Here is a 16,589-nt window from a genome sequence, read left to right as displayed (position 1 = left end):
AATAAATTAGATATTTTTCAATAGGGTTGCAAAATTCCGGGAATTTTCAGAGTTGCAAAATGTCTATGGTAATTAACGGGAATTAATGGGAATAAACCTGGAATTTACAAAATTGAAGGTTGGCCCTTAACAGGTCAGGGATTTTAAAGGTCCCATATTATACTGTTTTTCATCAATTCCACACAGCCGTCGGAGGTCCAACAACACTGGAGCCCTGTTGTACCAGTGGGGGGGCTGCAGAGACCATGCAGGAGTCGCTTGTTTTCCTCATCCTGGGAGTTGACAGGCTCAGGGAGGACCAGTTTATAGGTGGAGAGACCAGAGAAAACCTGTTTTTCATAATATGGGACCTTTAACAAACGGATTTATATTTCATATCAAACATTTAGATTTAATATATTTTTACAAGAAAAGTAAATATGACAAAGTTCACAAATATTGCTGTAAATGTGGCAAAAAGTGACTTTAAAATATTCACACCACTTTTTTAAACGTTAAGAGCTAAATGTGGCAAAATGTAGTCGTTCATTTGACATGTGAAAGTGTGTCATGTGAAAAAACAGAGCGATACATCAAATTATGTACTATATATGTATTTATTTTCTTTTGCACAAGGATTCCAGAGGAGCAGTCGTTGGATGTCAGGCTCCTCCAACAAAACTCATTAAATGTGTCCAAAACAAAATCACAGCAGTTCAAAATGACAACGTACGACATGAAATAGTCTAGGAATCAAATATAGGCATAAAATGTAACATAGAAACATGAACTGAGAGATTTGTGGTCGATTGTAATTCCAAAACAAATATACAAAGTCAAGATTTCAATGTTCTACTTCAACTGCATCGACCTGCTGCATATGTTTCTTATGTTTATTCAGATTGTTTGCTTAGTTATGACCATATTTCTCATCAAAATCTGTTCAGTACAAAAATTAGCAAACTCATTGAGACAGATGCTTAATCATTATTCTATATACAGACTTTTATTTTGAAATTTGCTTTGATTTACTGATCATCCCATGGCCTCATATTTGTTAGTTTTTGGTATTTTTGTTTCATTTTGCTTTTTGCTTTCTCTTCTCATCATATAAAACATTGTCATGAATAAAAAGTCACGATAAACAACAACACTCCTTAAACTAAGTCAAATGAGCTTAAAACTTATAAAAAATAGCAAAATCAAATACAACTGTTGATGATATGAGCAAAATGATTAATAAGAGTAAAATCCTGAAATACAAAATCAAATACTTGTTTATAAAGTACAACATTAAGTCAACACTTTATGTATAAAAAGAAGCAGAATTCTTATGAAATATAAACATTGGTTCATCACAAATTAAGCTGTTCATTGTGATTCTCTTCAGCTAAATGTGTCCTGCTGCCCAAATCAACATCAGAACAACAATGAGCCATGTGAACCACAAGGGGGCGCTGACGTGAAGTCATGACATATGTGACTTAACAGATGATGTCGGTGTGAAAACGGTCTCTGAGACCTCTGCAGTCCTGGTGCTGGGAGATTTCAACCACGTCTCCATGAAGAAAGCTCTTCCCAGATACAACTGATCAGTGAGTCTGATCACAACACTGTATTCCTCCTTCCTAATTACCTTCAGAGACTCCAAACATCTAAACCAAGGACAAAGATGGTGTTTATAAACCTGATCAACATGATGATATCCACATTTTCACTGACACTGCAATGTCCTCTATCAATGTGTGTGAGTCTGTGTGTATCCCACCAAACCTGTTACCATAGCAACAACAAGCCTCGCTTCAACAAGGAAGTAAGGCGCCTATGCAGTGAGACAAATGCTGCATTTCAATGTGGCGACAAAGACCAATACAAACTCCTTAAATAGCAACTTCAAAAGGCAGCTCAAACAGCTGAAGCCACTTCTAGAGTCACACCTGAAAACAAGCTCCAAGTCCATGACTTTAAGGGGGTTTGGCAGGGCCGGCACACAATCACTAACTACAAGACCAAGCATCATGTGAGCCCCCCTTCCTGAGAGGCTGAAGGATTTCTAATAATAATAATAATAATAACACATTCAATTTATATCACGCTTTTCTGAACCCAAAGACGCTTTACAGACAAGAGATAAACAGACCATCAGACAAAACAATGAAAGAAAGAAGATGGGTTTGGAGGCGGGACTGGAATATGGTGAGGGACTCAGAATCACTGATGGTTTGGGGAAGGGAGTCCCAGAGCCTGGGAGCTGCCCTGGAGAAGGCTCTGGCCCCGAAGCTGCGGAGGTTGGATTTGTGGATGGAGAGGAGACCGGCTGATGTGGATCTGAGGGCCCGCGAGGGTTGGTAGGGGGGGGGTGAGGTCAGGGAAATGAGGGTGGGCCAGATGGTGGAGTGCCTTCTAGGTGAAGACCAGGATTTTGGAGTTGATGCCGTGGAGGAATGAGTTACAGTCATCCAGATCGGAGGAAATGAAGGCATGAATGAGGATGTAGATGATGAAGAGGAGGGGGTCGAGTACAGATCCCTGGGGAACACCCTGTGTGCGGTACCTTCCATACCGAGGTCTTGGAGCCTGGAGAGCAGAATGTTAGGGCTCACGGTATCGAAGGCTGCACTCAGATCGAGGAGGGTGAGGATATTGAGGGAACCTGTGTCAGCAGAGGTGGAGGTCACTGAGGACTTTGACGAGGGCTGTTTCAGTGCTGTGGAGGGGGCGAACACCAGACTGGAGGGGCTCAAACAGGTTATTAATGTGGAGATGGGATTGTAATTGTGTCATTTCTGCTGTAGATTGGAGTCCAGTGAAGCTCAGACCAGCTCTCTCAGTCTCCCCCACCCTAGGTTGGCTGGTCCCCCTTTTCAATCTCAGAGCATGATGTCAGAAGGCTGCTCCACCGTCAAAACATCAGGAAAGTGGCAGGGTGCTTACCAGGGTGAAGTAGAACAGCTCCCCACTGACCCCTCCCACCCAGCACATCACCTGTTCACTCTTTTACCATCAGGGAAGAGGTACAGAAGCATCACCAGCAGATCCTCACGCTTCAGAGATAGCACCTAGCTCCAAACCCCCCACTTCAACATGGACATCTTTTCATGTCCAGAGTAATAACAATATAGTAGAAATGTGATGAGTCATATTTCCAGAGGAACATGCGTATGAACATGAGCTGGTGTCGGTGTGTTAGAAACCCATGTGGATGTGAGAGGAGCTCCTTGGAGGTGCTACTCTGCTCCCCGAGCTCCTTCCTGTACAGTCGGCCCTCCTTCAGCTGCACCAACGCCCAGGTTGTAGTAATCCGGCTCCACGTCCTCCCGTCTGCCCGGCTTCTGCCCCCTGCTGGCCTGGAGAGACGTGACAGCACACAGACATGTGACTTCCTGCATGGCTCCTCTCTCCAGGTCAATGAACACAGACTGAGTCAGTGCTCTCAACAACAGACATGTGTCAGTACCTTACAGTAGAAGTAAAGGCCGACCTGCGCCGACAGCAGAATCAGCGGCACGGTGACCAATCTGATGATGACAGGTCTCAGATCTGATGATCAAACACATGGACAGTCATCACATGACTCATCATGACTCCAACAGCTGCCATTCAACACAAACTAGGGACCTGGCATTCTGTCCTCCAGTCCATTGTTTGCTGTCACCTTTTACAGACCTGGTTTCACTTTGTTCACTAGATCAGGGCTGGATTCCAGAAAGCAGGTTTAGTTCAAACTCTGAGTTTGTTAAGCCTGAGAAGAGGGACACTCTGGGTCCTCTGTTCCACAAAGACAGTGAACCTAAACTTCCACCTAATAGATATGGAAGCACATTGATTGGAGCAGCCTGACGTCGGGACACGATGTTCAGAATCAGAATCAGAAAGGAGTTTATTGCCGAGCATGGGCAGACTGGCAATCTGGCATAAGATTAAAACCATATGTCTTAGGCTGCCTGTTTGCACAATATTCTTCTGCTTCATTTTCAGCTGCAGCCACATTCTTTTTGTGTCTGTGGGATTAAACCTAAATCTAAAAGAATATTATTACATTTCACTTCTTCCAGTCATGCTAATCAGGAATTGAACAGTCAGCTTACCTACGACAGTGACAGAGAGCAGACGGCTCTCAGAGGAGAAGTTATGAGAAAGAACATGGACGTGATAAACACAGCTGTAGCGTCCCTGGTGGGCGGGCTCTGCAGCAGGAAACAGGAAGTGGGCGGTGTGATTGACAGCTGGCTGGGTGTAGTTGTGTGCTGAGTTGGAGGAGGTGAAGGTGAGCTGGAAGGAGCCTCCTGGGTACTGTGGCTGGACGGAGCAGAAGACGATGAAGGTGGAGCGCCTGAACGCCTGAAACCCCTGCTGCTGGGCCTCGGAGACCCCGTCCATGGAGGAGGACATGGAGATGTTTGGCTGCAGCAGCAGGTCTGTAAAGACAGAGAGATGATGAAGGGTCACATGAGGCTCGTTGGAGATGAACTGCTCCTCGCCTGGAAAGTAGACGAGATCAGGCGGCAGCAGCAGGAGGCGGAGCCTAAAAGCTGCCGTCCAGTCCAACACTTTCCAGCAGCCTTCATAGACGTCACAGGAAGTCATAGAAACAGTTCCATCCTGTTAGATGCTACGTGTAGTTTGTGAACACGTTCAGATTGATATATTTTTTAAAAATTCATTTGGATTTATTCATATTTGTTCATAAATATCTGGAAATGTGTGTATGTTGCATTTTATTCTCCCCTTTCCTCTCTTGATGTCTGCCTCATAAAGAATGATGTAACTACTTGTTTTGATAAGTGCTATAAATAACCTTTATTATTGTCATTATAATTATGGTTATTATTATTATCAAACACAAAAGATATGTTTGAAAACTTTTATTGCACAACATGAGACTTACAGCCCACGATCTAGCGTTAAACATTAGAATGAGATCAAGATACACTGTGGAAACAGGAAGTGATGTCACAAGTCTGCCAGGTGAAGCTCAGCAGTCTATGGAGGGTCTGAAGCTTCCAGAAACCAGCCCACTTCTCTACATTCTAGGACGTCATTGTCCTGGAGAACTTTACAGTTCAGTCCAGTGGAAACCACTGACTGTCACTGGGACAGAGGAAGGAACATACTGGGAACACTGCTGTCATAGATGATGTCATAGATGATGTCACTGAGGGGCTTACCTGAGCAGGTGAGATTCAGGATGGAGGAAGAGGAATCTGATCTTGCACACTCCCTCAGAGTGGATCCAGAATGAACACAGTCAGACCTGATCCCCCACACAGGTCTGTATGAGGACTCCTCTCTCCGTCCTACAGAAACAGCAGAGCCACAGTCCAGCTCTCTACAGGCAACAGCTGCTTCCTTCAGGGTCCAGCCATAGCCATCCACTGGTCTCCAGTCTCCCTGTCTCACCTCCAGTGTTCCAGCACAGCGACTGGCTCCTCCCACCAACCTGACAGGCTCTGAACAGAAAGAAGAGAGTCGTCAGTCAAAGAGCAAAGTGAGTTTGATGAGAACAGAAATGAACCAGATCAAAGCTGCAGCTCCTCTTCTACCTGAGCAGGTGAGTCCAACAGCTTTGCCAGGTGAGCAGGTGTTTCTATCTGAGCCTGAGCTTCTACAGTCCAGGAGAGCAGACTCATGGCCTCCACACTGGAACTCTTTGGTCCACGTTGGAGCCCCCACGTCTCCATAGAGCGCCCCCTGGAGGACTGAAGGAGCCCCACAGCCAAGCTCCCTACAGACCACCTCTGCATCCTGCTGGTCAAAGTCAGCTTCACACACTGAGGACCACCACTGGTTGGACTGGTTGGACTTCACCTCCAGTCTGCCTGAGCACAGACTAGTCCCATTCAGCAGCCTGACAGAGTCTGGAGAGATGATAGAAGATCAAATAGAGAGAGAGAAAAGACACCAGACACCAGAGAAAAAGATGTCATGAAACTATTCAGTGATTCAAACTGGACTCAAAACAATTCCACCATCAGTTCATCATGAACACCAGAACACATGGTTACAACACCACAGCCTGCAGCCATGTTCCATCACATTCCCGTGTACTCGTGGCTTAAGGGTGAAGCTGATGTGGTCTCTGTCCCACTGTGACACCGAGGTCCACAAGCAGACAACACAACACTTCACTAACTGTGGATGCTCCACGGAATAAGGCAGGGAGACACCAACTGTGCCACGTTAACACCATATCAGCCGCGTGACAAAGAAATGTGTTGCACTCTCTTCACACAGCACTGCTGTTGCAGAATAGTGGGGACGTCCATGTTCTCCCTCATGGTCCTCATGCAGCCGCTAACCTGTGATGATCACATTAGAGCTGCACAGTTTGATGTGTGCATAAAAGCACCAGATGGTCAACGCTTCATCGGCCATCGAGCTCATTTAACACTGAATGAGTCAGGGAGGATTCAGATCCATCTGGCAGATAGAAACAGATGAAAGGGCACGGAGAATCCCAGGATGCTGCTGCAAACATGTCTGCCACTGTCATCCCTCTGAGGTGCCTTGGATGAGGACATGACATGAAAAACCCCCATTAACATGAACAAATCAATTCTAAAATGGACTGGAAGCCAGTGAAATGACCTGAGCACAGCTGTTATATGGTCCTACTTCCTGTTTGTAGTTCTCTACTGAAAGGAGTTTGGTAAGACTTTAGATGGAAATGAGGAACGAGAGATGAAAGGTCACATTTACCCTCCGTTCAACAAGATGGACCCTCAAAACAGGAAGTGATGTCACAGGTCTGACAGACAGACAGACAGACAGACAGACAGGTGTGTCCTGCCAGGTGGAGCTCAGCAGTCTATGGAGTAGGGGTGGGGAAAAAATCAATACTTAGATGCATCTGTCAGACCTGGACTAGAAGGAGGACTCAGGCGCAGAGTGAGGACAGTAGATCCAAGCTTTTATTTACAGGTTCACACGAATTCCAATAAACGAGTGACAACACAATGGCTATGAAAATTCACTAGGTTCCTAACCTTAGGAAAAGGGGAGAGAGAGGGAAGGGAAAAGGGAAGGGGAGCGGGGATAGGGAAGGTGGCGGACGTACAAACACGACAAAGGAAAACGCTCCGCAGGGGAGGATACAAAACAAAAGGCTAACTAAATGTCTACTCTAACAGGGACTAAATTATAAACTTTAACAAACGAAAGACGCGCCAAAAGGGAGGACACAAGACTACTACAGGAATATCAAATATCGAAAAATAGGAACAACACGAGAACACAAAACGCTCCAACAAGGGAGGAAAAAAAACAAAGCACTGAAAGGCTGAAAACAGAAAACGCTCCTAAACGAGGAGGACAAAACTATTACGAGAATCTATCTATGAACTAGGAACTGAAAACTTTAACAAAACACAAAATCACTCGTCTCGAGGAATACCTGAAACACTGAACAAAGAAGACTTGGACGCGATCGAGAGCTGTGGTCATGGGCTAGATTCAGACGTGGGACGAAATACTCTGGCAACGAGACAGGGGAAGACACAGACTATATAGACATCAGGGAGGGGAGCACAGGTGACAACAATCAGGGATTAGGGATGAAGTCAGACCGGAGACACATGAGGAAGGGCAAGTGACCTGAAACGAGAGGAGAGTTACTTTTCAAAATAAAACATAAAATTCACAAGACAGAAAACCCAAGACAGGACACCCATCACCGCTGTGTGACAGCATCGTGATGCGGACGATTCGGAATCGATTCACAATTGTCAAAAATGGATTATTTTTATTCCGTATTGTTTACGGAACACAAAAGGTGGAACTCTGAAATGCAGCGCCCGGACAGTCTGTGGCGTTACACATAACAGAGACACGGCTGAGAGAGAAATCCCACCGGCACCCGCTGCATTTACACTGATACTGTTCATCATTCATGGCTGAAATAAACACTAGTACTGCTTTGTACATGTTGTGAAGTCCCAGACACACCAGGAAACTAAACAGCGTCCTGTCTGAGTTTCTACCTTTACCCAGAGGGGGATCGGTGAGTCTCATAGAGCTGCATTCACAGCAGCGGTCGCTGTCAAAGAACCACGTTGTGATTTATTTACCATTTAAAGAGAGTATGCCGAAGTAATGACGATTAGTAAAAAGTCTGAAGTCATGGTTTATTAAGTCTGTCCGTTAAGACGATACAAAATAACTTTACAAATACCTGTTTTTGCATTCGGCTCGCTCAGAGCTAAGCTAGGCTAACACCGTAGCTGCTACGTAAACACTGAACATAACGTCGTCTCGGCATAAATATGGCAGAGACCTTGTTGTTGTTGGGTCTCTGTATGAGACGTAAGATACTATCCCACGGGAGACCACAGACCGCTACGCTGTGATGTGTTGAAATGCAGCTGCATTGATTATTGCATTGAAAGCTTTTTATTTGTATATCGGCTACAGTTCACTGTTTTCTCTCAGGGATAAGCTCATCGCCTGTAACAGGAGGACTTTGTGTTCATAGGAAGTCATTCTACTTGTGACAAAGAAAAGCCTTTTCTTTCATAATATATGAGAGAAGGTAATTAACCTGTTGATTTTCTTTAATAATTATCACAAAAGAAGGAAGTGACGAGCAAACTCTGAGTAGCAAAGTCAGATTTAATTTGTTTTTTTTTAATCATGCATGGAAATGTACACAAAAAAAATTGTTGTATCAAGATGCATCTATAATCGGTTTATAATCGAATCGTGAGGTGCCAAGAGATTCCCACCCCTAATATGGAGGGTCTGAAGCTTCCAGAAACCAGCCCACTTCTCTACTTTCTAGGACGTCATTGTCCTGGAGAACTTTACAGTTCAGTCCAGTGGAAACCACTGACTGTCACTGGGACAGAGGAAGGAACATACTGGGAACACTGCTGTCATAGATGATGTCATAGATGATGTCACTGAGGGGCTTACCTGAGCAGGTGAGATTCAGGATGGAGGAAGAGGAATCTGATCCTGCACACTCCCTCAGAGTGGATCTAGAATGAACACAGTAAGAACTGATCCTCCACACAGGTCTTCTTGAGGACTTCTTTCTCCGTCCTACAGAAACAGCAGAGCCACAGTCCAGCTCTCTACAGGCAACAGCTGCTTCCTTCAGGGTCCAGCCACCGCCATCCATTGGTCTCCAGTCTCCCTGTCTCAGCTCCAGTGTTCCAGCACAGCGACTGGCTCCTCCCACCAACCTGACATCATCAGGCTCTGAACAGAAAGAAGAGAGTCGTCAGTCAAAGAGCAAAGTGAGTTTGATGAGAACAGAAATGAACCAGATCAAAGCTGCAGCTCCTCTTCTACCTGAGCAGGTGAGTCCAACAGCTTTGCCAGGTGAGCAGGTGTTTCTATCTGAGCCTGAGCTTCTACAGTCCAGGAGAGCAGACTCATGGCCTCCACACTGGAACTCTTTGGTCCACGTTGGAGCCCCCACGTCTCCATAGAGCGCCCCCTGGAGGACTGAAGGAGCCCCACAGCCAAGCTCCCTACAGACCACCTCTGAATCCTGCTGGTCAAAGTCAGCTTCACACACTGAGGACCACCACTGGTTGGACTGGTTGGACTTCACCTCCAGTCTGCCTGAGCACAGACTAGTCCCATTCAGCAGCCTGACAGAGTCTGGAGAGATGATAGAAGATCAAATAGAGAGAGAGAAAAGACACCAGACACCAGAGAAAAAGATGTCATGAAACTATTCAGTGATTCAAACTGGACTCAAAACAATTCCACCATCAGTTCATCATTTACAGTTTTTCTCAATTGCTTTGCCACAATTCTCAAAAGATAATGAATATTTTCTAAACAACATGTGTAAACCTCCAAACCACTGGCCACTGCTTCACAACAGATTATCATTTCTCATTCTTTTAGAGAAATTGCAAATATTTTAGCACATATATGCAAATGAGTACAATTATCTACTATTTGCACAATTAATGATTGAACATATCTTGCTGATCAAAACTGATTATGTTGCTTCTCAGTTGAATAGTTGTTCTCTTCAAAACATGTATGAATTATTTCATGGTGTGAGTCATCACATGTACAATAGTCCGTTCAACTGTCTAAATGTGTCAGCATATATACTAGGGGTGTCAACGTTTAATGCTAATGCTAATGCTAATCCCATGAAATCAAAGCCATTGTAAGTGGTTGCGCATGGATCCCGTGCTGTTACTATAAGCCAACTTTGCCTGGCATGAATTACACTCAACTGTTGTACATATAATACTACACACACATGGCTTGATGTTGTTTTGAAGGAGCGCCGTCTGCATATATTTCTAGTCAACACTCGACCTGCATCAGCGCATGTGAATACGAGCGGATCTGTGCGAGCAGGCAGCGCGAGCGCAGCAGATTTTGGACGGAGACACACAGCCGCATTTTGATTATAAAGTACCGGTCCGGTCCGGTTCCGCTCACACCACGAGTCTGAAGAGTGCAACAGCTTATCAAAATACAGTGTCAACTTTCCGAGTTTTCAAAGTAGAAAGCGACATCGTGGTGGTTCAACGAGGCGGACGGTCATCAGAACAACATCAAGAACGTACACGAAGAAGAACGTAGCGGGGGCGCGCGGTGAGGGTTGTTGTGGCCGCGCGCCTCAAGGAGCAAGTCTCCACTGTGCTGCGTGGAGATGAGAGAGGGCAGCTCATATCAGACACTATACGGCCAGCATTTTTAATGTTTTTTTTCACTAAACGGGCCAGTAAATATTCCTTCGCGGGCCGGATACTATAGCCGTATATATTGGTGAGAAATAAACGAGGAGGAGGGGAAATGACGTGTAAACGGTTATAGATTTTTCTAAACGGTTACGATTTATTATTGTATCGTTGACACCCCTAATATATACCATGAATATCATCAGTGGTGGACAGTAACGGAGTATATTTACTTAAGTACTGTACTTAAGTACATATCCAGAGGATTTTGTACTTTACTTGAGTATTAGATTTCTTTGGTACTTATTACTCTTACTTGAATACATTTCCAAGACAAATACTTTTACTTTTCAAGGGCGTAGAATTGGGTAGTGACGCTAGGGACACGTCCCTCCCAATATTCAGCCGCTACTGTGTAGTCACTATCAATACAACCGCTGTCCGTAGTGTTTAGTCAATGATTATGGCACACAAAGGGTTAAGTCGGTCTCTGCTAGAAGTCCCGCCTCTAACCTAAATACCGCTCCCTGATTGGCTGCCGGTTTTTCGCTAACTTACATGTGATTGGCTGTCCCCACTGTCACTCCTTCTGCTTGTTAAAACTACCTGCAACCTGCTAGTTGGACCGGACGAGAGGCAGTGCATGTTATCTGCAGGTTGTCAACATGTTCGGCATTTGTTCTTCCTGGGTCACGTCAGCTAGATGGATTTTAATATCAGTGGTGTCATTTACATTTGTGTTTGTGTCTGTTTGCGTGCGTGTACGTGTACGTGTGTGTGTGTGTGTACATGTGTACGTGCGTGTGTGTGTGCTGTCCAGGATTTGAAGGATGTCAAAGAAAAGAAAAGTGTATAAGAGACTTCTTTAGGAGTCAAAGTGTAAGTTATTTCAGGGTGTATAGGTAGAGGCTCAACAGATATTGAATAAAAGAGAATATTTAATGCCAAAGAGATACACTTTTTAAAAGTTATTTTTTCATTCTTATTTTTCATGTATTTGTGTAGAAGAGAGCAACGGTTTAAAAACAGAAATAAAGAACATTTGTGGTGGAAATACAATAAAACCTCAGATTCTAGATGATCATGTGATTTTATAATTATCAAATATAATTAATTCATATTAAGTAATCTTAATATTTAGTAAAAGCCTTTTTTGCTCAGGCAATAACTGTACCATCAAGCTCTATGATCATTGTATCCCTAATGTATCTGTTCATGTCATGCATCAACACATTGTGTAAGGTGACAGACTGCAGAGAGGCTGGAGGAGGTAGAGAAGGAGAGGCTGGAGGAGGAGGAGAAGGAGAGGCTGGAGGAGGTAGAGGCAGGAGAAGCTGGAGGAGATAGAGGAGGAGAGGCTGGAGGAGGAGGAGAAGGAGAGGCTGGAGAAGGTAGAGGAAGAGAGGCTGGAGGAGATAGAGGAGGAGAAGCTGGAGGAGGAGAAGCTGGAGGAGGAGGAGAAGCTGGAGGAGGAGGAGAAGGAGAGGCTGGAGGAGATAGAGGAGGAGAGGCTGGAGGAGGAGGAGAAGGAGAGGCTGGAGAAGGTAGAGGAAGAGAGGCTGGAGGAGATAGAGGAGGAGAAGCTGGAGGAGGAGAAGCTGGAGGAGATGAAGGAAGAGAGGCAGGAGAAGGTAGAGAAGGAGAGGCTGGAGGAGATAGAGGAGGAGAAGCTGGAGCAGATAGAGGGGAGGCCAGAGAAGGTAGAGGAAGAGAGGCAGGAGGAGAAGGAGAGGCTGGAGGAGTTGGGGGGGGAGAAGCTGGAGGAGATGAAGGAAGAGAGGCAGGAGGAGATAGAGGAGGAGAGGCTGGAGGAGATGGAGGAGGAGAGGCTGGAGGAGATGGAGGAGGAGAGACCAGAGAAGGTAGAGGAAGAGAGGCTGGAGGAGATAGAGGAGGAGAAGCTGGAGGAGATGAAGGAAGAGAGGCAGGAGGAGGTAGAGAAGGAGAAGCTGGATGAGATGGAGGAGAGGCCAGAGAAGGTAGAGGAAGAGAGGCAGGAGGAGAAGGAGAGGCTGGAGGAGATAGAGGAGGAGAAGCTGGAGGAGATGAAGGAAGAGAGGCAGGAGGAGGTAAAGAAGGAGAGGCTGGAGGAGATAGAGGAGGAGAAGCTGGAGGAGATGGAGGAGGTAGAGGAAGAGAGGCAGGAGGAGAAGGAGAGGCTGGAGGAGATAGAGGAGGAGAAGCTGGAGGAGATGGAGGAGGAGAGGCCAGAGAAGGTAGAGGAAGAGAGGCAGGAGGAGAAGGAGAGGCTGGAGGAGATAGAGGAGGAGAAGCTGGAGGAGATGGAGGAGGTAGGGGAAGAGAGGCAGGAGGAGAAGGAGAGGCTGGAGGAGATGGAGGAGGTAGAGGAAGAGAGGCAGGAGGAGAAGGAGAGGCTGGAGGAGATGGAGGAGGTAGAGGAAGAGAGGCAGGAGGAGAAGGAGAGGCTGAAGGAGATAGAGGAGGAGAAGCTGGAGGAGATGGAGGAGGTAGAGGAAGAGAGGCAGGAGGAGAAGGAGAGGCTGGAGGAGATAGAGGAGGAGAAGCTGGAGGAGATGGAGGAGGTAGAGGAAGAGAGGCAGGAGGAGAAGGAGAGGCTGGAGGAGATAGAGGAGGAGAAGCTGGAGGAGATGGAGGAGGAGAGGCCAGAGAAGGTAGAGGAAGAGAGGCAGGAGGAGAAGGAGAGGCTGGAGGAGATAGAGGAGGAGAAGCTGGAGGAGATGGAGGAGGTAGGGGAAGAGAGGCAGGAGGAGAAGGAGAGGCTGGAGGAGATGGAGGAGGTAGAGGAAGAGAGGCAGGAGGAGAAGGAGAGGCTGGAGGAGATGGAGGAGGTAGAGGAAGAGAGGCAGGAGGAGAAGGAGAGGCTGAAGGAGATGGAGGAGGAGAAGCTGGAGGAGGTAGAGAAGGAGAGGCTGAAGGAGATGAAGGAAGAGACTTGACAATAGTGATCTGACAGAAATCTGCCAGCAGTTCATTTCTGTTACAGACCGGCGTGGGCATGTTTGGCTCTTTCAAATAGAAACAACCAGTGGACACTAATCTGCTTGTATTTAAGTATTAGTGACAAACACATTTACATTTCATTTATATTTATTTACAATGTTGTATTGTATTTATGTATTTCCAATGTTGTTGATGGACAGTAGGCTATGTTAATTGACAGTATGATGCACAGTAGCACTACAGCCCTGAAGCCCTGCACTAAAGAGTAAAGATGAGAACTCTTTGAAGTTGCCTACTTGTCTTTCATTAGTTGCTTTAACCTATAACATCTTCATGACGTGAAATTATGATTGCTCGAGTTAATTTCTAGAAAGGCTGAAAAGTACTCGTTACTTTCAGGTCTGCTCTTTTTTTTCTTTCTTTCTTTTTGTTTTAAATACTATTGAACACAAGCTGTGTTTGTCAAAGAAGGAAACCTATCACAGTGCACGCTCTCCACTGGGATCTACGTAAAAGCAGAAATACGTAATCCCTCCCCATAAGGATACCGCCAAAGTAGCCACGCTCTCCACTGTGTTTGTCAACACAAAACCGCGACAATGACTGAGTCTCAGACTGAGTGTGATAATGATCCGGAGGAACTTTCAGAACATCCTTGGCCTTATCTGGACTCCATGTTTGAGTTTTACAGAGTAAAAAACATGGACACAGACAAACAGTCATATATTTTCCAATGTGTGTTGTGTTTGCCGAAGGAAAACTACATCTCTGCTTTCAACAACTCCACGTCCAACTTAAAGAAACACGTTGACGTAAGTTAACCAGACTTTCACCGTGTGTTTTTCCTATTTGTCTCGGTCAATGTCATCGTGTTGTGAGAATGTGAGTGTGTGTTGATCACAAAAACTACATTTTGTAGGAAGTGGCACTGTGTGTGTGTGTGTGTGTGTGTGTGTTGTGGTTTGAAACGGAGACAGACAAGACAGACATGGGGAGACAGAGTTTGTTGTGCTCCTATATTGTCCTTCCTGTAAAGACAAGTGACCTCAACATTGAGTTATTGAAAGCAGAGATGTCGTTTTTTGTAAAACAGTGATTCTCAACCAGTGGTGTGGGGACAACATTGGTCTTTGAGGGGGTTCCAGTTCCCAATGATAGAGAGTTCGTTGGACGGTGCAGGTTCATCTGGTTACAATTTCAATGATTGTTAATAAACATCTGCATCTGCAACATCTGCTGTAGTCCTGTGATCCCATTCATTTTATTTGAAATGTACTCTTACTCTTACTTTTATTTAAAGTAAATTTAATAGCATGTACTTTTGGATACTTAAGTACCTTTTAAAAGCAAGTACTTTTTTACTCTTACTCGAGTACCATGTCGACTGAGCTACTTTTACTTGTAACGGAGTAAATGTTGACCAGTAGTATTTGTACTCTTACTCAAGTCAGACCTGCAAACTCCTCAGAGGAAAAAAGGTGACAGTGTCACGGGGGGATTTTTTTTTTTGATGGTACTATGCAAATGACACTAGTCTGAGCGTGACTTAACAAAACTCAGCATACTTTCTCAAAAATCATTGTCATTGAGGGATTTGCGCGGTAGCCAGGCGACCGTCTCATCCAATGGCGAGGTCAGTTGGCGCTGTGTGCTTCAAGATTCCGATTGGCTCAGAGAAATGTCAATTATAAGAAAGATTCTGAAGCAAGTGCTGAGATTCCGATTGGCCCAGAGAAATGTCAATTATTATTGTTCAATAACGAAAAACCATGCAAAAGTGCATTCAACCTTTCTCCGTGAACAAAAACTACAGCTCCCATGATGCCCCGCGGCAAACCAGGAAGTGCAGCCCCCACGTCAAGTGCCGGTCCCTGTGATTCACTCATCAAAACTAAACAAACAAGTATGAATAAACACGGATGGAACAACAACGTTATAAATCCAAATATTATCTTTATGTGCCACAGCTTCACCATTTCATTAACTTGAAGCGTACAACATGAAAGCACACAAGAAAACAAGAACTTAAGAGAGCTTACCAAGTGGCTGCATACCTGGTTGAAAGTCAGTACAAAGAAAATACTCTTGCGCTTCCTTTTCACGGAGTAAACACCGGTCACATGGACCCACATTCACCCATCTCTTAAAGAGGAACTAGGCTACACCATTGGGCTGCTGAACCTCGAACGGTTCTCAATGAATATTACTTGCGGGATTTTAGCTCTGGATTAACATACACAAAAATAAAAAATAAACTACACAAATGACATAACTGCACAGAAAACACAACAATAAGAATGATCCAATAATTGTTCGCAATTCTGGACCCCCCCCCCCCCCAAAAGAAAACTCTCCGGTTCTACACGATCCACGTGAATGACCAAATTGACCAAGAAAACGGCGATTGTCGCCGAAGTTTGCAGCTCTGTCAAGTACTGGGGTCGTGTACTATGTCCATCTCTGAATATCATTATGTACTATGGAGTATTTTCTAACGTCCACTAAACTGGTAAAATGTCTGTCAGGTGAAACTTGAACTTCACTAACCAATGAGGAGTTTGTCCCATCTTACATCAACCAATCACACGTCATCTCCAGTCAGCTGACAGGTGCAGTGTTTCCCCTACCATTGTACAGGCCTGGCGGCACGCCAGGCCAAGGAGACCTGCCGCCAGGCCAAAAAAAAAAATCAATATACCAAAAATAAATTATTGATTTATGAATGAATTGATAGGTGGCTACCTATCAATTCATTCATAAATCAATAATCATTTACATTAGGAGCGCCTCCGCGCAGCACAGCAGACTTGCTCCGCAAGACGCGCGGCCGCAACAATCCTCGCCGCGCGCTCCCGCTACGTTCTTCTTCGTGTACTTTACACGCTTGATGTTGTTCTGATGCCGTTCCGCCTCGTTAAACCACCACGATGTCGCTTTCTACTTTGAAAACACGGAACGTTGACACTGTATTTTGATAAGCTGTTGCACTCTTCAGACTCGTGGTGTGAGCGGAACCGGTCCATAGGGTCCATA

At 45.2% G+C, this 16,589-nt stretch overlaps 1 protein-coding gene across 1 annotated transcript in view; it reads right to left on the bottom strand.

The window, feature by feature from the left end:
• Positions 1 to 16,589, bottom strand: part of LOC311010050 (scavenger receptor cysteine-rich type 1 protein M160-like) — a gene marked incomplete at both ends in the record, with an annotated part of 90,886 nt that overhangs the window by 65,125 nt on the left and 9,172 nt on the right. The window contains 4 exons of the mRNA XM_084004528.1: positions 5,148 to 5,429; positions 5,523 to 5,837; positions 8,890 to 9,177; positions 9,271 to 9,585. Coding sequence (XP_083860654.1) covers positions 5,148 to 5,429; positions 5,523 to 5,837; positions 8,890 to 9,177; positions 9,271 to 9,585 — 1,200 coding nt within the window. The remainder of the gene's footprint in view (positions 1 to 5,147; positions 5,430 to 5,522; positions 5,838 to 8,889; positions 9,178 to 9,270; positions 9,586 to 16,589) is intronic.

Source organism: Eutrigla gurnardus (genome assembly GCF_963514095.1).
Source record: "Eutrigla gurnardus genome assembly, chromosome: 24".
In the NCBI taxonomy this organism is placed as follows: Eukaryota; Metazoa; Chordata; class Actinopteri; order Perciformes; family Triglidae; genus Eutrigla; species Eutrigla gurnardus.
Note: the sequence above shows the minus strand (reverse complement) of the source record. Positions and strands in the feature narration are given on the sequence as shown.